Here is a 23,597-nt window from a genome sequence, read left to right on the forward strand (position 1 = left end):
AACTTCAACCATTCCATTACTTGATGTCCTTTGTAGTACAACCATTAATCGGCAACGGTTCATGCTCTGAATTTGCATAATTGATCCAATACACAAAACAACTTGAAGGTATTTTAACTAAAGCCTTTTATTCTATACAACTGTGAAACAGCATTTACCCTTCTGGCATTGCAGACTCTTTTGTCAGTCTTTCCTGAAACTGCATTTTTGGGATAGTTAGGGGAGGAAAAAAAAAAATAAAAAAAAATTTACAACCTTGGCTGATTTAAAACAAAATTACTGGGAGCAACTCTAAGGACAGGACAGCAAGACAACCAGAAAACAAACAAACAAACAAACAAACAGTGCCTACTTGTACAAACATAGATCCTTGCTATTAATAAATACAAGTCAGGACAATTTATCAACAAAAGTTACAGTTCTGTTTAACTATTTAATTCACGTGTATCACTAAAAATGTGCAGTTACAGCACAATTGTGTCAAACTGAGCATATACAAAACTGGGGATTAAAAACTGAAACTGACTCACAAAAGACAGGGAAAGAAAGACATGCTAGCTAGTTCTGAACCATATTTTTTTGTTTAAGCAATGAGTTTGTTTAGCTGGGTTAAGAGTACAGAAGGTAATGATTTGACTACTTTTTCAAATAAAATACGATGAAAAATATTTTCCTTTTTGTTTGACCAATACAATCCCAGTAATAGAATTTATTGGGACTTTCCTTAGGCCTCAACCTAAATCTTGACAGCAAGATACAGGAAGGGCAAGAGCATATGTCTCCTGAAGAAACTCAAATAATATACTGCCCTTTGAAGGCACTTGTGCTTCTGCTTCAGACAAGAATAATTTTTTACACAATTTCTTTATGAGGATTTATAATTTGTTCTGGCTACAAATGGTTTTCTGGGACATCCCCACATTTTGTCATGAAAAGTTGAAATGCCTTTACCCCCTCCCCCCAATAAGTTAAACTCTACAAAAGATTACTATGAGTCTATGACAGTCACAGATTTTTAGAAATAACAGTGAAAAGAAGATCCGCATAAATCTATAACAAAAGAACAACTGCATATAAAACTTAGGAAAAGAAGAAGAAGTATTTTTATATCACGAATATGAAATCTGCTGAGAAGTTTCTAAAGTTTAACATTACACAAATGAAGTTATTTTCAGAATGGTCTGAAGTTTTAACAAAATGTCACATAGTTTTGGAGCACAGTTACCAAAAATTAGACTAGTGTGTCTTTAAAACACCTAGGACACAGTGCAGGAAGTAGTTATATATATTTAAAAAAACAAACAAACAAACAAAAAACTCTAAGTTGCTGCAAAGCACGTTCACTCTATCATGATGCACAGCATCACTGGACTGACTCTGTGACAATATTTATCTAGTGTTCTTATTCCACGTGCTGATAGCTCTCTAAAGTAACAATTGCATTGCAGTATTAAAACAAATCCAATGTTAACCCTTCAATTGCAATTAAATGGGCCCATTCTTCCAAGTGTGCAATACCTATTTTCTGTTGGTTTTCTTCTCCAAATTTCTTTAAGTGGTAGAAATGTTTGAGTAACCTGTGAGTAATCATTGTAGGAACTTAACAAATGGAATGTACTAAAAATACCTTGTGTGCAGTTCTGATTTATATTGTGAACACAGCAACTAATATGGACAAAATTGTTTCATATCAAGCGTGAGCAGATGAAGATATTATGTTCTGGAAAAACAAAAGCAAAAAGGAGGAAGCAAAAGTCTGCACTGGATTATCACCCATTCTCTGTACACCTCACACAGCACGAACCACTCGGGGACTTCCCATCTCATTGGCTGAGACTAGGAGAGACTTTAGTTTAAGTCATATAGATTTTTTTTCCTCTATATTACAGATCTATTAGTCACTTCAATTAAATGTATACTTTCCATCCACACTGAGTCATTAAAAGTCTCATCTATCTTAGGGGTTCAGTGGGCTTCTATAGTACTACTCTTGGAACCAGTACAGTATGGTCAAGTAAATAAGTAACCATTTGGGTCCACCACTCCCTTCACGTTGATTTCTGGCGATAATGAAGCGTCAGATCACCACCACTCTTCCAAATGAAGTGCTTTACAGTTCGAAGGTCCATATTCGGATCCAAAACCTAAATAGCAAAAAATTCATCTTTTATTCTACACATCTGCCAGATTGTCAGAAATTCAAAGATATAACACACTGGTTGGGTGAAACAATCCTATGGGTGAAATAGCATCAAAGGTGAACCATGCAAAGGCTCAGATTTTTCAACTAGCAAGTAAATCTGTGGCATTACTGCAAGATTTGAGTAATGTAACATAACTTCATATTACAGTCACCTCCCTAATATTTCATCTTCATGCACTTATTACCCTTACTAGATAAATAATGATTTTGAACAAATGTTAACCTTTGCTAGAAATGTAGAATTAAAAACATACCAAAAATGATATAAATGGAACTCTGTGGAATTGTATTAAGTCCATTTGTTGAGTATGAGTACATAATCCTATAAAGGCTACTAGTCAGACCAAATGAAACAGGCATACTACATAAATTCTTTGATCTGGCTGTCTGCAACTGTCTGAACTTGTGTCAGCAGTCAGTTAACATGATGTCAAAACATCCATTTAGTTTTAAAGGTAATAGATAATCTCTAGCATATTTCAAGCTCAGTACTGAGAAATTCACAACTGATTCATTGCTGGACAGTGGTTTTGTTCACAGGCTAACACGTTCAACTAACTTACCTGGTCCTGGCACAGAAGTTCAATCTTCTCCTCTGCTAGCACAGCGATGTCCTCCTCTTTTTCTTGTTCTCCTGCTTTTTCATTATTGGAAGAGCTAGTTGTCTGAGACTCATTATCCAAGTTTATGATTTTCTCATACACGTGTTCCATCACTTTTCTTACCTGAAGCATATCACTTGCTGACAGTCGGTCTCTATATAAGGTAAGCAAAGATTGGCACGAAAAAAAAACTTCAGAAACTGTATTTCTTATCTTTACAATATCTTAATCTGTAGAAAACCATGTAAGTACACAGATAAGCTCTTTATATTACAATTTTAATAGTTTTTCTTAAAAAAAAAAAACCCTTAAATTATCTTAATTCTTAAAAAACTTAAATTAACTTAAAAAAACCCTTAAATCATCAGGATCATCCAGAATAACATGATCTACTTATCCAAAGATTTTTTTTTTTTGAGCTTGCAATTCTGTCTGCAGTTTTGAGAGTCAAATATGCATTACTTACTTTTTTAGAGTTTTTGCCCCTGATGATGAATGAGGTTGGAGGTAGAAGGGAATCTTATTGAATTTGGGCATATTTTTCTAGAAGGAAACAAATTTGAAAAGTGTTAATTTAGGATGAACTGTTATCAGCACTTATTTCCACCAGCTGGTATGTGAAGTATAATCAGTTCCTAATTATCAAAACCTAAGACAGATTCTTAATCAACACAACCACTACAGTCAGCTTCCAAATTACCTGTACTTCTGAGATGCTTCAATTTAAATGATGCACGTATCATCCAGCTTTTGAATATAAATTATCATTTATTTCAAAGGAAATTAGACCCTATCAAAAGACTGCAGCAACATGAAGAATATTCTCTGTTCCTGAGCTCCACACTTGAAAAGGATACCACCAATCATGCACTGTGCTTTGAATTATTTTTGTAAGACTTTCTGGCAAAAGGAAGTGAGCAAAAATACCTTAACTGGACACAAAAAAAAATAATGAATCTCAAAGAGTCTTGAATACAGACCTTGAGATTACTTATTATAAATGCAAACAGAGAAAAAAATTAAAAGGTAATTTCAGATCCTGTAGTTAAAAAAAAAAATAAAAGCAAAATTTATGCACATGGTACTTACATCCACAGTGATGTCAATTACCCATTGTGGCACAGTTTCATTAAGAAGCATAGATTCAGTTTCACCACCTGAATCCCGACATAATAACCTAAGACATAGAGAAATACCCTCTGTGAATAAATACAATTATTGTAATGTGCATTTAAAAGCTTTCAGGAGAAGAAGATCCCTTTTAATGGGCAGGGAGCTTGAACTTGGTTAGCTGGCCCTTCACATCATTAAACTTATTGAGGAAGTGATCACATTTTCTATAAAGACCAGAAAAAGTAGCTGCACGAAGAAGACAGATCCCTAGAGCAGAAACAGGGAGAAGTATCTCAGGAGACTATAGGCTATGGCATGGAGAAATGTATAAAATTACTTTGCTCATGGATCACATATGTTTGTGTGCTGAAGTACAAACTGTCAGGAGAAGGGGAAGGGCACCTGGCACAAGGCAATTCTTTTCTGCTTGGAAAAAAAAAAAATGAGCTTTTATGAAAAGTGTCTGCTAAGCTCTCACCAAATGGAAAAAATAAAAACAATTTTAAGAAATGTGTACATACAATGGTGAAACAAAGCCACATATAATTTTATACATTCCAATTAATTTTGTCAAGAGACTCCTGCAAGCCAGTTTCTAGGTCCAATAAGCATGGCTTGCTCCCTCCCATGGTGTCTTTCCAGTGTTCTCTTGAGAACAAGCTCAAGATGAAAGATCCATCAGTACAGAATGGATGCAAATATAAAGTCCCAACTACAATGTAAATACACTGATACTGCAGGGAAAAAAAAAACAACAAAACAAAATCAGTTTTCAAAGCTGAAAAAGGTTACCCTGTTTTACTGACTGAAAATTCGATAGTTTTTGGGTCTATTCACCCAGGGAAACGAAAACAACAAATCAAACATCCCCACCCGGCAAAAATCTACTATGTCAGTAAATATCAAATGCTTCACACTATTTGAAAGCTTGGCATTTGTTTTGCAGCACTATTAAACTGTCTCTGATGCATCATATATCACAGGCTTTTCAATGTAGAATGAAGAGAAATAGAAAGGTAATCAGTACATACACATTACCATGCAGAACCTGTGCTCCTAACTGCCAGAGCAGAGGACCTTCTAGTGGATCATCAACTATAATTTTGGGAGCAGAAACCAACTCTAAAGAGTAGGACCTTCTGTCCAAGTCATTAATGCTCAAAGACCAGCACAACAGACCCATAAAAGAAGTTCTACAAGAATCTGAAGTAGCCCAATTTCATTCTAAAACTAATTTCAGTTAATTGGTTTGCAGGAAGAGGGCATCCAAAAACATCTATGACACACAACTAAGAACAACATACAACTCCTACCACTGTAAAATCCCACACCTTGCTGATGTTCAAACTCACATACTCAGTTGAACAACGCAAAATTATTATTAATAACTGCTTATTTTGCCTGTCAAGGGTGTGCCTTAAATATACAGTACAAAATGGATGCTAAGTATCACACTTTGATAACATTTCTGTTTGCACAAAGGAAGTGATTGTTTAGCCACTGAATTTACACTCTTGAGTTTTTATACCTGAACAAAGTGCGTCCTCCAGCCTCACCAAAAATAACTGGTGTATGTGGTGGCACTTGAAAGTATCCGTTTCCTTTCTGGACTCTGTTCTCCTGCTCACCATTAACTGTTAGGAAAAAAAATATAAATAACAGTGAGACTGGACTAGGCCTTAAAATTCACAATAACTAGATCAAAAAGTGTCTTTTCCACCTACAGCTAATGTATTTCATAAATTAACACAATCATAAGCTTCGTAAAAACTAAGAAAATCCCCATTTCCAACATATGGCAAGTATATGAAAAAGGAACCCTAGAGAGTAATGAGATCAACACAGGTTTGTGGAAGGGCTATTTCAAAAGCCTTTAAGAAAAGGATAATAGAACTCATGAGCCAAAACCCAATTACTGATTTTCTCTAGTTCCTCAATAGGCTTCTGAGGATTTGTCAAACTGCACAATACTAATATTAGAAACCAACTAAAGAGATTCCACTGAGGTGAGACTATTCCACTCCCCCTGCACTGACAGTACAGAACTTTGAAGGATGTTAGCTTTGCTCTTCTACCTGGATTTGCCAGATAGCAAAACAGTGTACTAGTAAAGCTCAGACCACATTTCTTTGAATTTTCAATTTATTTTTAGCTAGTTATAGCAGTATGGTTTTAAACACTGAAAAATTTTGATTCCACATCAGATGCTTAGGATATGACTGAAGAAAAAGCAGCACTATTTATGCACCTCTTGAAGAGCACAGCTTCTAGTCATCATTTAGATACCTTGAAACACTATATAGGAGTATTTAGATGCCTTCCTCTCACTTGAGAAAGATCACCTTGATTACCAAGCAGCATCTAATTACTGTATTTGAACATTATGTTGAATTCAAGCAACATAAGAAATCTAAATGGCATAGTCTTGTGAGATGAATAATTCCTTAGCTTTCTGACCAGCAACACAGAGTGAAAGAAAGGCCAAAAATTGTATCAAGTGAAGAAATCAAAAAAGAAAATCTATTCTCTCTTAGAAGGGATGGATATGACACTGAAGAGCAAGTGAAAAATCCTGTAGCTTGAAAGATTTCTTCACAACAGTTCTATTGACAATTGATAGGAGTAATACTGCACATATACACATGTACACATGGATATTTAAGTGCTTGTCTTACACAAATTTCAGAGTCCAACAGATACATTTTATCTTCTTAAGTCACTGTTCAGCGTCAGTTTCTTTGCTGTTACTTTTGAAAAGGAAAATGAAGACTGAGTCTATAGCAAATATTCTAAACATGCCACTAATCCACAACTCTTCAGAGAAATACAGCACCAGTGTTCCAACAATAAAAAAAAGTCAGAGTTATACTTCCCATATACTGTCTGGCTCTCAAGCTGTAGACTGCCAACACACAAAACCATGAGAATCAGCAACTTTCTCAGAAAAGCCTGCCAAGTGCTGTAATCCTCCCTGGAGATCAATTTTGAAAGAAGTAGCTAACTCTTGGCACAATCTTTGTCACAAAATGGCAAGATATTGCTGAACTCGCGGTTTTCTTAATTGCATTATCTGTAGAAAGTAATTTCTTAATTGCCAAAGACAAGACTTTTCAGTCAACTCTGATCTGGGCTGAATTCATTTCAAAATAAACCACAAACTTAGGAGTTATTTAGTCTTTCATTCTGCCAAATTCAGTTACTATTTAACATTCTACTTAGCTGTGCTTTCTATCTCATGCCTGATTAGTCTTAGCATTATTACCTTAAAACACCACCCTTTAAGGTGATTTTCTATAGACCTAACCATGTACTATTCTAATATCCACTGAATACATTTTTTCCAATAAATCATTCTGTTATTTTATATTTTTCATAATACCTAGAAGCAAATTGGAATTATGTCAAGAGAATACTGGCTAATGTTGAATAACTGAACTATTGCTCTTTGCTGCCATTATTTGGGCTGTTTCTTTTCCAAGTCAAGCCTTAGTTTTGCCAGTAATTGTTTTTCATCTAGGCATCAAGTTCCTGTAACTTCAGAATCATCTATTCACCTACTTTTTTACAGACTAGAGTTCTTAAGATTTTTTCTGACACTTTCAGAAGAAGAAAGCTACTCATCAAATTTTGGTGTAAAGCAAATCTAAAAGCATTAAAAAAAACTTAGTCTATAATACATACAGAGACAGTTATAAGACAGTAAGTCAACTTGTAACTGTTAAAGAAACAGAAATATAAACACACAAAATGTATTAACAGATCCTAAAAAAGGGAAATATTAAAATACTAACCATGATTTATTTCATTTTCTTCTTCATCCATTGGATTGATGTGTGTTCTAGGCCAATACTCCAGAAGGGCTTGTAGCAGAAGCCCTCCAAGGTTTACTGTCAAGACATAGTGAGGCAGAACTTCAGTTATGCAGAAAACATTGGCATCATAATATTCTACATTTGATCCATAGATTAAAACTTTCCCAAAAGTCTGAGTTTTTCTGTTCCCAAAACAAGCTATTTATGGGCACAAAAATCTGGATATCACAATCTCACAGCTACACGTTACAATCTTCCAGAAAAAGCTGATTTTAGAATCACTGCTGTTGGATCACTCACATGCTACAACATTCTCTAGATTACATAATAGTTGCAGGTTTAGGAATATTACTTTTCCCCTTTTGCTTCTTGAAGGTTGAAACCCAAGTTCAATAAAAAACCTGAACATGACTGAAAAGTTTCAGAAAAAAGCAAACATTCTCATTGGAGAATCCTCTGCAGAATTTATTTTCAAGAAAATAAGCCCTCAAATCCAACCAGCTACTGACATATGTGGCACTCAAACACTCTGAAACATAAATAGTGGAATTTATTCTGCCTTTTTGTCTCAATAAAACATTACTATTACTTAAAACTTACATTTTGGATCAGAACCATCTGGACTGCTAAATCCAGCATCCTTTGCTGAAACCCAGGCTGCAAAGCAGTCACTTTCATCCAAAGTAATTGTCAACATCTGTTGGAAAAAGACCACCAGGAAGAGGAATTGCAATAGTTGTTTTGTATTAAACGAGTCTATAAATTTATTTTGTTCATACTTAGCTGGGAATACAAAACAAAGAATTTCTAAATGTGTGTTAGCACACTTTGTTTACCAAATTGTATTACTTAATAATTGGTATTGGTGGATTTAAACTGACCATACCATGAGGAAAATAAATAAATTTAAAATCTGTTATTCAGATTATTAAGAGCTGAGTTAAAATTTGTTGTTTTGCTTCAAAAGAAATCTAACCCATCAAATAAATGATGATTATTCTTCAAAACTTGGAGCACACTAAAACCTTTGTGAACAAACAGTTCATGAAAATATATAAAAAATGACACCAGAGCAACAGATTTAGGAGTTGTATCTCACCCCAGTTTTCAAGTCCACTGAGAACCAGTTTGGCACATACACCATTTTAAATCTCTTCTTAATTTCTTCTTCAAAATCTACTTTCCCAAGGTCTTCAACTTTACATGCCTGTACAGTAAAAGAAATACACAGGTTTTAAAATTCTGAGCATTGAGCCATATCAACAATTCAAATCTTTTACTTGACTTTCATACACACTTGGAATGATTACTACTCACGATTTCTCCACGAGTACTGCAGCCCAGAAACACACAAGTTAAAGGTTCAAATTTTTTCTCAAAAAACTGAACAATAGTTTATGTGGTAAGCAATTTTTATTATTTATTTATTATTTTTTTCTGAGGTAGTGGCATCAAGCTAGTGGAAAGGTATAGAAGTATTACTTCACATAAATAAAAAACCATTTTGCCTATCACTGCGCAGATAGCATTCTTCTAACACCCTCAGTCATTCTTCTCCACCTCAGTATTTCAGTACAAGCCTCCATCAAATGCCAGTATTTGTTGCAAATCTAGCAACAAATTCAGCTCAACTACTGCAATGGGACCAGCAGTGAGTGAATTTGTGTGCAGATTCTTTTTTCCTGTTTTAGTTAATCTATACTTTTGTTTCTGAAGTTCCTCAAGTAAGTCTGCTAACATCCAAATTCTTGTAATGTACATGCAGAGTAATCCTGAAACTTTATTAGGTTTGTTGTTTTTTTTTTTTTTAATAAAAGGAAGCTTTTAAAACTTTTTGCTCTATGCACACTCTAAGGAATGTAACCTTGGAAGATTTATTTCCCCCAAATCCAGGAAAAGTTACAGGAAGAAAAGACTGAAGGATGTAGCTACAGGTAAGAAAACCTCCCTCTTCCAGCATCCTCAATAAAGAGTCTCAGCTTTAGGGTGCAGTGATCCTACACATTAGATGACACTTTGAGCTGGCAAGTAACCCCGTCTCTAAAGTGAATATGTATTTCAACATATCTAAGAGATGCTTCTGAAACCCTAATAACAAAAGGGAAGATCTGACTGAAAGTACAAATTAATATTAGCATTTTACTTCAGTTCCGAGATCTATCACTGTACTTAAACATTTATCAATTGTAAACCAAAAGAAAGAAAAACTATTAACTTTTCTGCAAACATCATCTAGATAATTTTTAGTACAAATCTATATTCTCCAAGTTAATTCCCTTCTTTCTCACTTCAGTCAGTAGCTCAGTAAATTAGTTAAGTATGCTTTACTTCATTACTGAATGGTGGCTGGAGCACTGCATAGTTCAGTGATTTAGAATTTCAAATAGGATTTTGCAAGAGAAGAAATTCCTGACTTGAAATTCTCACTGATCTGGGATTCCAGTCCTTCCTTTCTCTTTGCATTCTTTTCCCTCTCCTCTGACCAATCATTGGGTAAAGCAAGATAAAGAAATGCCACGCCAAGTCTCTTTCTTCTCACAGGAGCAAGTAACATTAGGGGCGAGCCACGCCTCCTTCTGCTAACTTTCCTTCCAGTCCTCCTTATCTAGCCAGCTAACAAGGGAAGTGGTGAGTCCATGCTCTTGGAGTAATCCACAGACTACTCACCAGCACACTCTCCTGGGATCTGTGGGTTTGTAGCAGGACCTGAAGCAAAACTTTCCCTTTTGCAGGCCAAGCTTTCTTATCCTGTTCCATACTGCATTGGGCACACATGCCCCTGGGCCTCTATGAGCCCTCTTGGAAACAAAACCCAATCAAAACAAACACTACTATTAGTTTCAGGAGAGAATCCAAGGGTCTGAATTTCAGGTGAATTAAGATGTCAATACTTCCTTGAATTCAGGTGAATGATTTAAGCCTCACATCAGGCAAGCTTCTCAAATAGCAATTTTTGCATTATGTCTTTGGACAGAAAGATGACTTATTTTCTACCATAGGAATCTCATGCACTAAAAATAATATATATATAAAAGGTACAAAATAATTAGTCATCCAAGAGTAGAAGTTAAATCCAAAATTATATACTTACCTTCAAGACATCCCAGTATGCCACATTATTATTTGTGTCTTTGGTTAATATGTGTCTCTTGTCGTTAAGAATGTGGCACTGAATAATACTGGCACCCCCTGGCAAATGAACAAGAATTAAGGTCACTGCAGTGATTTTTGTTCTAATATTATACTAAACCATATAACACGACATGTGTGATTGTTCTTTGGTTTCACTATTTCATGTAAGACTTGGGTATCTCCGAGGTTTGAACACTATTTTAACTGTAACTAACAATAGATAGATGAAAACCACATTGTCTTTGTTTCAGTTGAAACCATAGTAGCAAGTACCTAAAAATATGAGCCAGTTTTAAAGATCTACCACTTCTGCTAATGAAAACAGATTTCATAAGGTTCTCTGGAAGACAGCTGTTTACCTTTTATAACTTGGTCAGGCTGTGTACATAGGGGTGGTATAGGATTGGTACAATCATTATCATAATCTCCAGATGATCTAAAATTATGAATTCCCTTCAAAGTCTAAAAAAAGAAACAAAATAATGACAGATTCATAATAACCTATATACATTGCTTTTATCTCTGAGTAACAACTGCCAGTTCATGCTGCCATTTAGATGCCAAGTGTCCAGTGCTAAGATAATTTATTTCTAAAAGCAGCATAAATAGATAGCAAGGAAGTAATTCAAAGCTTAATGTCTTTTGATCAATTTCAATATTAGCATTTTATGATTTTTTTAGAGAAAGCTTACAGATCATAGCAAGTCACAGTCAAACTCCAAGCAGCAGTCCAACAGTTGCCCAACTAAGATTGCAAATCCCACGACTACTTAATTGAATTCACAGAGTGTAACATTTATCACTTACCCATTTATTCACAGAGGATTTAGTTGTTGCAACCCAAAGTGCTGGAGGAGGATCAGCTGATCTATCAAGTTCCATCTAAATAATGAAACCACAAAAACTCTCAGGCATGCTTAACTTCATTTTCCTATGTTCAATTAATATTTACTCTATGTAGAACTGTTCCCATACTTGCATGTATCTCAGCACTACTTTCAGATTACTAAAGAAATAAAGTTTAAATGAAAAGTAACTAAGCTGCAATTCTTGAAACTCCAGAGAAATTGTTTCAAATATTAAATAAATAAATTCTGGACATGGACAATACTAGATGCAATGTGTCTAAACAGTCAGTATTTAAAGTTGCTTCTAGCATGATGCAACCTTGTCTAGTGGACAGTTTGATAAGTAAAATATTTTCTGAATTACTCTGTATTCATATACTTCATATGGTTAAAAAGAGAATGTAAGAAGTTCTGTACTGATTAAAATGCAGAACTTGATTATGTTTGGCTCTGCTATTACATTTCTTGGACAATAACGAATCACTGTGGCCAATATATTAGAGATGCCTTCTGATCTTTGTACAGCTGACTTCATTTTCCATTTTGAACTGCAATTTCTCAGATTCTGTCTTTTTCAAAACTACAGCCATATAGCCAGATTTTTATCTGAACACTCTAAGCCAGAGTTAACTCATAAGGAAAGCCAGATTGCTTATACACTGGTATCTGTTTCAACTGCACACTCCTTATACACCTGCATGTTCCAAGGTCATGTAATCTAGAGGTAGAGACTGCTAAAAAAAAAAATCCAAAGAGTAGTCTCTTCAAAAGACTCAGACTTGTGCATGCAGTTTTCCACAGTTAAGAAAATATCATGTTTAGGTGTTCAAAAAACTGACAATAAATTTTACTCCTGGTTCCCATGAGTATGCAACATATTCTAACAGGGTCCTGTGCATACATATGGCTGCTAAGAAACACCCACTTTAGTCTAAAGCCTTGGTAATGTCAGCTTAGTTTCTCAAAATCATACTAGTCTGGTAAAAATAACTTTTCATGTTTGAAGCATATTCAGTTTCAGTAATACTTGAATTGGCATATTTTAGGTAGATGCCAGGCATTTACCTTCTTCAGATAATTAAGTGCCAGATATAATTTAGGAGACAAAGTCAATACACTGAAGATGTGGTGTAGTAACAAGTAACACTTGTTACCAAATACACATTCGTTTATTACCGTATACCACAAGCCACTATTTCATTAGACAATACAATACAACTACACTTAGATACTGTGAGGGTGACTGAGCACTGGAACAAGTTGCCCAAAGAGGCTGTGAAGTCTCCATGGTTAGAGATATTCAAAAGCCATCTGGATACCGTCCTGGCCAACCAGCTCTAGGTGGCCCTGCTTGAGCAGGGGTATTGGACCACATGACCTCCAACAGTCCCTTCCAACCTCAACCATTCTCTGAATTAAAATCAATTACCTTAAGAACCGGTGCCTTTTCTTCACAGATAAGCACACGGATATCAGGATTTCGTAAATCTGTGCAATAAATCTTCCTGTCTCTTCCTCCTGAATAAACATGAGTGAAGGCTTCATTGACTTGCAGAGCCCAAACACCTTCATCATGGACTCGATATGTGGCTATACACCTCTGCTGCCCAAGGGACCACAGGCGGATAGTCCCATCAGAGCTGCCTGAAAGACACTGAGCAACAACCATCATACTTAAATCAAGCAGGTATTTAAGTCTTTTAAAAATCACTTTTTCCATAAAAAGCTTTCATAATTCTTATGGTTATACTTTTCCATTAAGACAGTGCTAAATGAAAACTGGCAGTTAACAAGCCCAGTCACGATCTCCAGACGTTTTATATAAACCACTCCCTCCATACCCACGTTGACCTGTAATAAAACTGAGCTTTCACCTACCAGCCTCCCTCCCTTAATCACTAAATATCTGTAAAATACTTGTTAATAATTCTGTAATCTGTGACACAAAATAATTATATTGAAAAAGACTAATGGCATTTCTGCATTCTGTAAAATGCCTCTGCCTCAGGTTAAAGCACATACCTGGGTACCATCTCTGTTCAACAGCAAAGCTTTGACGTTGTCTGTGTGCCCTTTGAGTTTCATTAGTTTTGCACAAGTCCTCGGATCCCACACCCTTAGAACCTACGTACATAAACATTGGATAATTGGAATTGACACATTTTTTTCCCACCACCACATTTTCTCTATGGAAAATTAAGTCTTTCCAAATAAACTGACCTTTATTCTAAACATGCAGACACCTATTATCAAAAATATACTTCATTAGTACACGATGGACATAACTAAATTTTATCCACCTCTAATAATCAGGTGTTGTTTTCTTTGCTTAATTATAATTTTGCCTTTTCTGTCTTCTTAAGAAATTAAAGAATGGAAGTGACTAGAAACAGGATACTGTGATGTGGGTAAAAAAAAAAAGATTCTGAGAATCCTCTCAGATACTTTGCTGGCATATCCTATTTTCTTTTTTAAATTGACTTAGAAATAAAATTCTCTCAAGGTTAGATTAGGTAAAAAAAAAACAAACCCAACAAAACAACTCACAGGGGATTTTAGGGTGTTTCATCTTTCTTTACAACAAAGAGCAAGGGCTATCTCTTGGGAACACTTGAACTTCATTAGCTCACTTCATTTCCTACCTCCTGCAGCAGTCTTACAAATTGCTGGCACCACTTCTTTCTTACCTGTGGCATCTGCTTCAGTTTTTATAGTCATCTGAGTAACATGTCCCCAAAATCAGAGTTCTTGTGGTGAAACATAATGATCTCTGAGAGAAAGGGTTACACAAGATGATCTGATTGTCTCATCTGTGTATTAAAGCTACGTGGCTATATACACATCTTCAGACTGAGACGGGTATTTGCATCTTACACTCCCACTTAAAAAAGTGTCTGCTCTCACTATTAAATACACAAAAGCTGCTACAGCCATGACATTGAAAATTAGTAAAATTGTCTCTTTATGCTAAACTTTGAACTGAAGTTGAATGAGCCTTACCAGGGTTTTGCTTACCTTTTCAGTGGACCCTGATACAATAACTGTTCCCATTTGATTCATTGCAAGGCTGTAGATAGAGTCTTTGTTCCCACTCAGGGAAGAAGCTATTTCAAAATAAAATTTACATTTTCAGTTTTAATGTTGTCATTTGAAAAACATAATTATTCACTCAAAAATATTTTTTTTAGGGTATTTTAATACCCTTTGATCCATGAAAACAGTGCCACTCTACCCCATATATAGAGTTGCTTTATATAAAAGAAAGACTATAGACTCCATCCAAATTCTTAATCTACTGCTGCATAAAAACCAAGTAACCCTGCAGACTTAGTCATTACAATCCTGGTGCTCTTCTGGCACCATATTTCAGTAGCAGGACCATCAAGGTAGTCTTGCTCTCCCCAACTACTTTATTCAAGAATGATACTTCTACATGATCTTATAATGCTTACCATTTGGATTTAAGTGCAGAGGTTTTTTCCCAAGCCAAGTACCAGTAAAATTCTACATTATATATTAAAAGCTCTTCTCTTAGCTCAGCAGAGATACATTACTGAAGTTACACTGCAGTGCTCAAATGTATTACTTGAGCACGGATGCTGCCTCTGTGTTTGTGAAAACCATATGGCAACTCCTTAGCATCACAGCTACCATGAGAGTTGAGGAATTCTGTATCATCCAGCCTAATCTACTTTTGGACAGATTAAAGTACCAATCCCTCAACTGCACAGACACAGCAAATGAAAATTATTTATTCAGAGAGCACCTTTAGGCATTCATCAAGCCTCAAAACCATACAATCAGTATGCCAAAAAGGCTGAGAACAGCAACAAACTGTATTGCCAGCAAAAATGTGAAACTTTATATAATGATTTATGTATATTATGGAAATAAGTTTCTATCACAGTATTTGTGATCCAGTATAATAAACATTTTGTCACAGTGGAAGAATTATGCAGCTTTACTTCAGGGTCCTCTTAACCACTAGTTATGGCTATCCAAATGTAAACTTTCAAATGAAATCTATTATTTGTAGCCAAAAGAAAGTGATAGTCTTCCACTGTCCCCAGAGAACAGTTGATGTCTAAAAGTAGAACTGAAAACTCTTGAAGGTTATTAGCACACTGTTCAACAACCATAATAATTTATGAAAGGATAACGTACAGAGTAATCACAAGCTGGACATCAGGAATGGAAGAGAGACTCTTAAGTGTACAGAAGCAAGATTTATGCCAGCACAAAAGCAAAGTTCAACTCCACCCTCTTCTGGAAGGGACTACCTCCCAAAAGCAAAATCTCTCCACTTAATTTAAATCATGGCTATGCTGACTGTGAGCCACTTTAAAAACAGGCTTCCTTTTAATGCTGACTTGTGTACACTGCTTCCTTGTAATCAGACAGGAAACTAATGCATAAGAAAAATCTGCATTTGCACTCTGAAAAAAATCAATATTGTTTGAAAGGACTGAGGAAAAGCAGCTTCTTTAAGGACATATACTGCATTTTTCCCCAACAGAAACACTGTTAGTTGGGAGCACTAGAAAAAGACAAACAGCTCCCCCGCTTGCCCTTCCTCCCCCTCATGAAGCATTACTGCTCTGACTCTAGAAATGTAAATTTACTTCTGTCATCTTAGAGGTAATGCCTCCATTTCTGTTTGATCTTGGTCTCAAAACAAGCATCAGTTCCTCAGTATTCTCTGTCTTCCAATTAGGATTCACTTCAATCATTTAGGTTCTGTATCGCTGTTGTTTTCAAGAAATCCTCCCACACCACCCCAGCTGAATTTTCCTGTGAGCCAGGAAATAAGTTCTTCCTTCAAAAACTTCCTATTCAACCAGAAGATAGCATAACTTACAGTTATCAGCAAAGTTTGTTGATTAAATAATTCTACTTTCAGTGAAAAAAAAAAACCAACTTCTGGTAAATATAAGGTAAATCTATTCAGTTATGTGCAGTCATGTGCCATCCCAATACTATCCTGCAGCCCAACACAGCTCACTAGAAGCATTCACTCTTCTGAAGGCTACGCAGACATTCCAGCATAACACTATACTTGAATTAAAAGTCCTGCAGACAGAACAAATGTAAAACACACAGTTTTCTGCCCACTGGATGCACCTTTAGTTTTAGAAGCTACCAAACCCATAAAATTTAAATGCTTTTCAGAATTAGCCAAAATATTAATTCAAAAAAACACACCAAAACAACTACATGCCTGCCTCTTCTTTACAGAATCATATATTCCTAAAATTTATTAAAAGTCTGTTGTGCCAACTCCAAATTTTACTTTTGCAGATTTTTCTGGAGTCACTCCTAACCTATGAATGAGGAAGCAAGTAGTCTTATTTAGAAAATTCAAATGTGGCAGTGTAGCAAGACAGTATGTTCTTTCCCAATGCATACATCTGAGAGTCTGCTACTGTTTAAACATTTATCCAACGCTACCTATAAAATGAAAGAGATCACTCACTTTGAACACTATTTTTCCAACCTACCTACACACAGCAAAACGCACTGTGGTCAAACTAGATCTCTTCCTGAAAAAACACATTGTAAAACTATGTGTTTTTTGGACTAGATGATCTTTCGAGGTCCCTTCCAATCCCTAACATTCTGTGATTCTGCGTGAAAAAAGGCAACACAAACCAGGATGCTGATGACCAAGATTTACGTTATTCACTTGAGCAATTAAATCTAACTGAACTTGAAGACTAGTGTCATATTTCCCAGAAAAGAAACTTAACCAGCTCTAGTTTGACTATTCTCAGAAAGCAGAGTGGGAATTGCTGTATGAGGAGAAAAACCTCATAATTTATTGTTATGTTTTTATTGGGATAGAGAAGTAGGAAGGCCCCACCTGGAGTACTGTGTCCAGTTCTGGAGCCCCCAACATAAGAAAGACATGGACCAGTTAGAACAAGTCCAGAGAAGGGCCACCAGGATGATGCGAGGGCTGGAGCACCTCTCCTATGAGGACAGGCTGAGACAGTTGGGGCTGTTCAGCCTGGAGAAGAGAAGGCTCCGGGGAGTCTTATAGCGGCCTTCCAATACCTGAAGGGGCTACAAGAAAGCTGGGGAAGGACTTTTCATAAGGACAACTAATGACAAAACAAGGGGAAATGGGTTTAAGCTGAAAGAGGGGAGGTTTAGATTAGATATTAGGAAGAAGTTTTTCACTGTGAGGGTGGTCAGACACTGGCCCAGGTTGCCCAGAGAAGCTGTGGATGCCCCCTCCCTGGAAGTGTTCTTGGCCAGGCTGGATGAGGCTTTGAGCAACCTGGTCTAGTGGAAGGTGTCCCTGCTGATGGCAGGGGGGTTGGAACTGGATGATCTTTAAGGTCCCTTCCAATCCAAACCATTCTATGATTCTATGACAGACCACTTCTTAAAAGACAACGATGATGACATTAAAGATTAACTTTGATAAGTAGAATCTACAGACAGTTTCCCCTCATGTTCTAACATCTAACTAGCAAGTTAGATCTCACTAGTATGCTATCCTTACATGTAATCAGTGCTTAGCATTACTACACACATTTTAAATCTAGATTTATCTAGTAACTTTATTCTTCTGATAGAACTTGATACATTTATCAAATCTATCTGCTTTAGGAGCTGTACTGCACCTTTTGCAAACAAAAAAACCCCCTCAAAAACCAACCAAATTATAATACACAGAAAGTGCACTGACAAATAACCTACAGGAAAATTTCTATAACAAGTTAGTTGAGGAGCAAAAAGTTGCTCAAGCTAAAGCTCTATCAGCTTTCAGAGAGTACCAGCACATTACATTTCAGGAGAAAATGTTTGAAGAGACCTGCCCTCTATTCTAAATGGCAGGACTGTTGGCTCCTCTAGATTTTCAGCTTTTATATAATGCAACAAATGGACTGAGTACATAGGAAAACCACCTTAAAATTTCTTGCACATTTTTAACATACACACAGAAACTGGTATCTATCAACTTCAATGGATCTCACAGATAATGCTACTCAATAAAACACATTGCATTTGCCTCCCCTCCCTAGGTACCTACTTGTTACGGTGTTATTTGAGGCAGTCAGTGCTGTTAGAGTATTTACATCCCAGAGGAATATCTGTCTGTCCAGCCCAGCAGATGCTACCAGTTCTTTATCTTTTGCATATGCTAAGGCTTTCACATAATCCTACAATAAAGTAAATATAACAACAAGAATCAATATTATCCATTTGAAGTCTACAGCTTAATATTTAAAAGACTGTCAGTTATAACACACAGTATTTACAGATAATGTTTTTCACCTTATGCGTCCTTAGTGTTGACATGCAAAATCCCTTATGTGCATTCCACACTTTAACAGTAGTATCTGAAGAAGCAGATATCACTAAATTGGAAATAAAGAGTAAACTTTAATGGCTTATATATTACTGTAGAGCATATTCACACTACTCTAATTTTCTTTTCAAAAAGATTAAAAGAATCATATCTAAACACATTTAAATTTTCATTAAAACATGTGCTCACATTATTTACCAAATTTACAACACACAAAGAATTAATTTTATGTGCCAAGAAAAGATGGAAAATAATTAAAGCAGTAGATAAAATACTTTTACACACAATTTCTGAATACTGTGGTTTTCAATCATTTAAGTACTTACATGTTTTACCACTGCAGCAGAGCACGATATCATTTACCCAGTCTGTGTGATGTTCCATAGATGCTATATAAGGGTCTTGCTGCAAATTAAGAAAAAAAAAAAATTATAAGATCTCTTCACAAATGGAATAGATTCTGACTACCAGATCCTGCTGTGACATTTTCTTCAACCTTCAAATGGATCAAAAGTTGCCTAATGTAGAGCTGCTTGAAGTCACTATTCCAGATTTTTTTTTCTTTTTGGGAAAGAACTATGCAGCTATATAAGATATCACAAATTAGCTTTCTGTGGAATTACTATACATTTTAAACTCACAGTTTGGTTTCATATATAATTTCACCTTAAAGCATTTGGTTTTGTATCACAGAAAAACTTCTAAGTAAAACAAAAGGGACTGCCAAGCTACTGTTATTTCTGCATTTATGGGGTTGGACGTCTTCTGCAGGGAGAGGAACACAACAATCGAAACACAATACAAGAACCTCTCAGGATCTCTCCAAGTCATGAACTTCATGAAGTTTTATGTTCTGCACCTTTCATGTGGAAGCCCTGGTTTCCAGTGATCTGCTCAAGTTCTTAACACTGCCCTGTTGTTCAGTGGGACCCATACACCAGCATAGGCTGGAGGCCACCCACCTGGAACACAGCTTGGCAGAAAGGGACCTGGGGCTCCTGGTGGACATCAAGATGAACATGAGCCAGCAGTGTGCCCTTGCCATAAAGAAAGCGAATGGTATCCTGGGCTGCATTAGGCAGAGCATGGCCAGTAGGTCAAGACAGGTGATCATTCCCCTCTACTCAGCATTAGTGGGGCCTGAGGCCACGGGCACAAACTAAAACACAGGAAGTTCCATCTGAACACCAGGAAACCCTTTTCTACTGTGAGGGTGACTGAGCGCTGGCACAGGCTGCCCAGGGAAGTTGTGCAGTCTCCATCCTTGGAGATATTCAAAAGCTGTCTGGACACAGGTCTAGGTGGCTCTGCTTGAGCAGGGGAGTTGGCCCAGATGACCTCCAGAGGTCACTTCCAACCTCAACCATTCTGTGATTCTGTGACTACCAATTTAGTTCTCTCTCCTCAACACAATATAGTTTTAATAAACTTTTTTTAGTTATTAGTTTAAACACAATGGTGAGAGTAAGCGGACAAACAAGAGTCTGATCGATGCTTCCTTTTTTCCTTCAAAGTAAGGATAACAATAAAGGGGAGATGACTCAAAATTCTTCCAAAATATACAAAATATTCATTGATCAAAGTTAACAGTCCATCAAAATGTATGTTCATAACTAACAGAATATACACAGTCCTAGTGACTGTATTTATGTCTCCTTTATCACTGGACATTACATAATTCTATATTAAACCTTTTTTCTCTCAGCTGTGACTAGTTCTCTGGAGGATAAGCCCAAATGCAGGTTTGTAAAATCCCACATATTTTGTTACTATTTGAGCAACATCAAAATTATTTTCGTAGCATAATAATTGGTAGTTGTTCAAAAAGTATATGTTTACCTGTAGGCAGCTTACTAGCATGATAATTTGAAAAAAAGTACTGGTTTAAATGTAGGAATCCTCCCTTGACTTACCTTGTGCTGATTGACACTCCATATCCTTATAATAGAGTCTCGGCCTGCGGTGAAGAGTCTATTTAATGCTGGATCCAGCTGAAGTGCATTTACCCCATTTCGGTTATACTTCTCCACTTCATCTCTAATCACATAGGAGACCTAAAATCCATTTCCACAAATCCAATTACGGTATTAAGATATTGACTTGGCCATAAAACACTAACATCTAATTTAATCTTTGTGAGGTTCTCAGGTAGAAAATATTAAGAGTTTTAGAAGCATTCAATAAGTCTGTCAATTTGAGAGTTACCAATGTTATCTCAGCCATTCCCCCCCAGACCCTGAAAATGGGGAAGTATCATAGAGAAGATATCAGCAGTGCTAGAATTGAAGCCCAAAGGATTATTTAATCATTACAACTTGAGCTTAGACCCAGAGAATCCTTAGTCCGATTCCCTGCTCTGCACAGATACTCTGGGTGATCTTAGACAACACACCGAGTTTGTGTCTCACTTCCCAAGCAGGTTTCATAGTTTCTGTAACTGGGAGGACAGTATTTCCCAGACTCACAAGGGAGAGGATACAGTCATTAAGGATTACAAAGCACTGAAAGACTGCAGACACAGATTCTAGCTATTTCACCTGTTGCTATTATTTTGAAGCCAGTATTTTTAAAACTACCTACTTTCTAATATACTAAGTACAAATATTTACTGCTTTTTTCAGGTAAGTTATTCCTTTAGTTTCTCTCTTTCTGTATTTGACCGTATTGTGTGTATAGGTTGTTGTTTATGTTGTATATCTCATTGTTTTGTTCAGAAACACTAAAAAAAGAGATTTAAGGAGACATACTGCAAAGGCTACAGCACTCTCCATTATTTCTGTTCAGCAAACATTATTATAAGGCACTGCAGCTTCTTCAGGGCTACCTCACTCACACTGTGCTGCATCTCTCCTGATCACAGGGTTTACACAGGGTTTATGTATTACTCTGAGGAAAGCCCCCACACATAAAGGAGGGGAAGCTGACAGCTATGCTCCTTCCCAGATTCTATAAAATATAATGAGAAAAACAAGGTAAAATTTTAGGCTTGGTATAATCCAATCTGCCCACAGCAAAAAGCAGGAATCATTTGGATACACAAGTACCAGTGTTTTGAAAATGTTTTCAAGGAGTTGTCTTGGGCTAGAGATCTGAAAGCAATTTTTCACTTCAATAACTGCATTACAGCAGTATAAAGAAAATCTTTTCCAGGACCCAGTCGCACAAACCAACAAATTAAACAAAAGGTTCAGTGGTCCTTATCATTGGAGAAACATTTTACAGCATCTAAAATTCTAATACTGCAAGAACTGACAGGTCTATTTGGTGAATGTGGGCAACACCTCCACTGAATTAACCCGTCCCAGTGCAGCACAGTAAGAAAACTGGTGCTTCTAGAAAGCATGCAGTCAGTCCTACTCTCCATTTTAGAAACAGCTGCAACAGCTCTATAGAGTAACACTGAAGGATCAAAATTAAGAGCCTCCTGAATCCTTCTGCCCTAATACTCTCCATTACCACTCCACAAGTCCATTTACTATATTTATTATGTTATATCCCAGTGCTCTTAAAGCACTTCTTGCTCACAGTCTTTGCTAGCCACTCACAGTCCTTGCAGAGTCACAGCTCTTCCTCCCAATTTCAGATTGTGTCCTAATTTCCAACATTCTTGGCTTCTCTCACCCATTCCAGACTCATCCATAATGTTCTTGCTATCCATGCTCAAGTCTCCACCCAGACACAGCTTCAGAGACGTTACTGAGAGAAGACACCATCAATCACACATAATATTGTTACGTTAAAACACTTCAAACACCTGAAGTTTTTGGGTTTTGTTTGTGATGCAGAGAGCAAGATGTATGTGCAAGTCCTCACCTGGGCTTGATCTTATCATGTCTACGTTGCTAAAAGACCCACACAAACTAACTGAGTAAAAGAATGTTACAAAGTCAGGGTTTAATGTGATAGAGAACACAAGGTAAAGGGATGGTCATCAAATTCACATTGCTTTCAAACTCTTTGAATAAAGCCAATGAAAATATTCAGTGAAAAAACAGTGTGAGCAGCAAGACACAAATTAAAGGAATTCAAAACTTAAAGGTCAATAGATCAAATTTGATGTTAGTCACTAAGGGAGAAGGGAGAACAATCTCTTCCCAAAATATAGCGTCAGACTCCAGGTCAACAGGAGCCCTTCAGCTCTTGCTTGTCCAAACTGCTATCAGGTATTTTTTTTGACAAATCCTCAATTTTTGGATTTGCTCCTCTTCTGTCAGTCACCCCCCATATTTGTCACATTTTCAGGTATAATATAGAGCTATTTCTTTATTCCACCCATAAATAAGATTATGTTAGTAACTATGTTAGTCACTCAAGCATTTTAAGGAGCTTTTTGCTCATCATACTCTTACTTTTTTAATTTACAGGAGTTCAAGTAAAGAACAGCCATAAATAACTATTGTGCAAAAAAGCAAATTGTGGTTTACTCTAGTAAGTAAATTGAGACTCATATTTCTATGTTAATCTTGACAGAATTAGAATTGTTTCGTAATTTCTTAAAATGCAGCGGATAAAATATTTTCTTGTTAAAATAAATAACTAAATATTGTTCTTAACACAGAAAACAGCAGT

General features: G+C 36.3%; 1 protein-coding gene across 4 annotated transcripts; it reads right to left on the bottom strand.

Annotated features, from left to right (window-relative positions):
* Positions 1 to 1,595: 1,595 nt before the first annotated feature.
* WDR48 (WD repeat domain 48) lies at positions 1,596 to 21,078 on the bottom strand. Of its 4 annotated transcripts, none has more exons than XM_029084498.1 (18): positions 20,942 to 21,078; positions 19,357 to 19,433; positions 18,995 to 19,052; positions 18,750 to 18,879; positions 14,726 to 14,814; positions 13,733 to 13,834; positions 13,140 to 13,364; positions 11,670 to 11,744; positions 11,222 to 11,324; positions 10,822 to 10,919; positions 8,830 to 8,937; positions 8,331 to 8,427; positions 7,710 to 7,805; positions 5,447 to 5,552; positions 3,895 to 3,982; positions 3,272 to 3,348; positions 2,767 to 2,959; positions 1,596 to 2,144 (listed from the first exon to the last, which is right to left on the bottom strand). In XM_029084498.1, the coding sequence occupies exons 2-18, from the start codon at positions 19,410 to 19,412 to the stop codon at positions 2,049 to 2,051; spliced, it is 1,797 nt and encodes a 598-aa protein (XP_028940331.1). In that variant the 5' UTR covers positions 19,413 to 19,433; positions 20,942 to 21,078; the 3' UTR covers positions 1,596 to 2,048. The 4 variants fall into 4 exon arrangements, with proteins under 4 accessions (XP_028940331.1, XP_010164287.2, XP_028940329.1 ...); XM_010165985.2 differs by having other exon boundaries at positions 18,995 to 19,077; positions 19,355 to 19,433; XM_029084496.1 differs by having other exon boundaries at positions 18,995 to 19,077; positions 19,355 to 19,429; positions 20,942 to 20,963.
* Positions 21,079 to 23,597: the final 2,519 nt, after the last annotated feature.

The sequence above is a fragment of the Antrostomus carolinensis genome, unplaced genomic scaffold, assembly GCF_000700745.2.
Source record: "Antrostomus carolinensis isolate BGI_N321 unplaced genomic scaffold, ASM70074v2 scaffold22474, whole genome shotgun sequence".
Taxonomy (NCBI): Eukaryota; Metazoa; Chordata; class Aves; order Caprimulgiformes; family Caprimulgidae; genus Antrostomus; species Antrostomus carolinensis.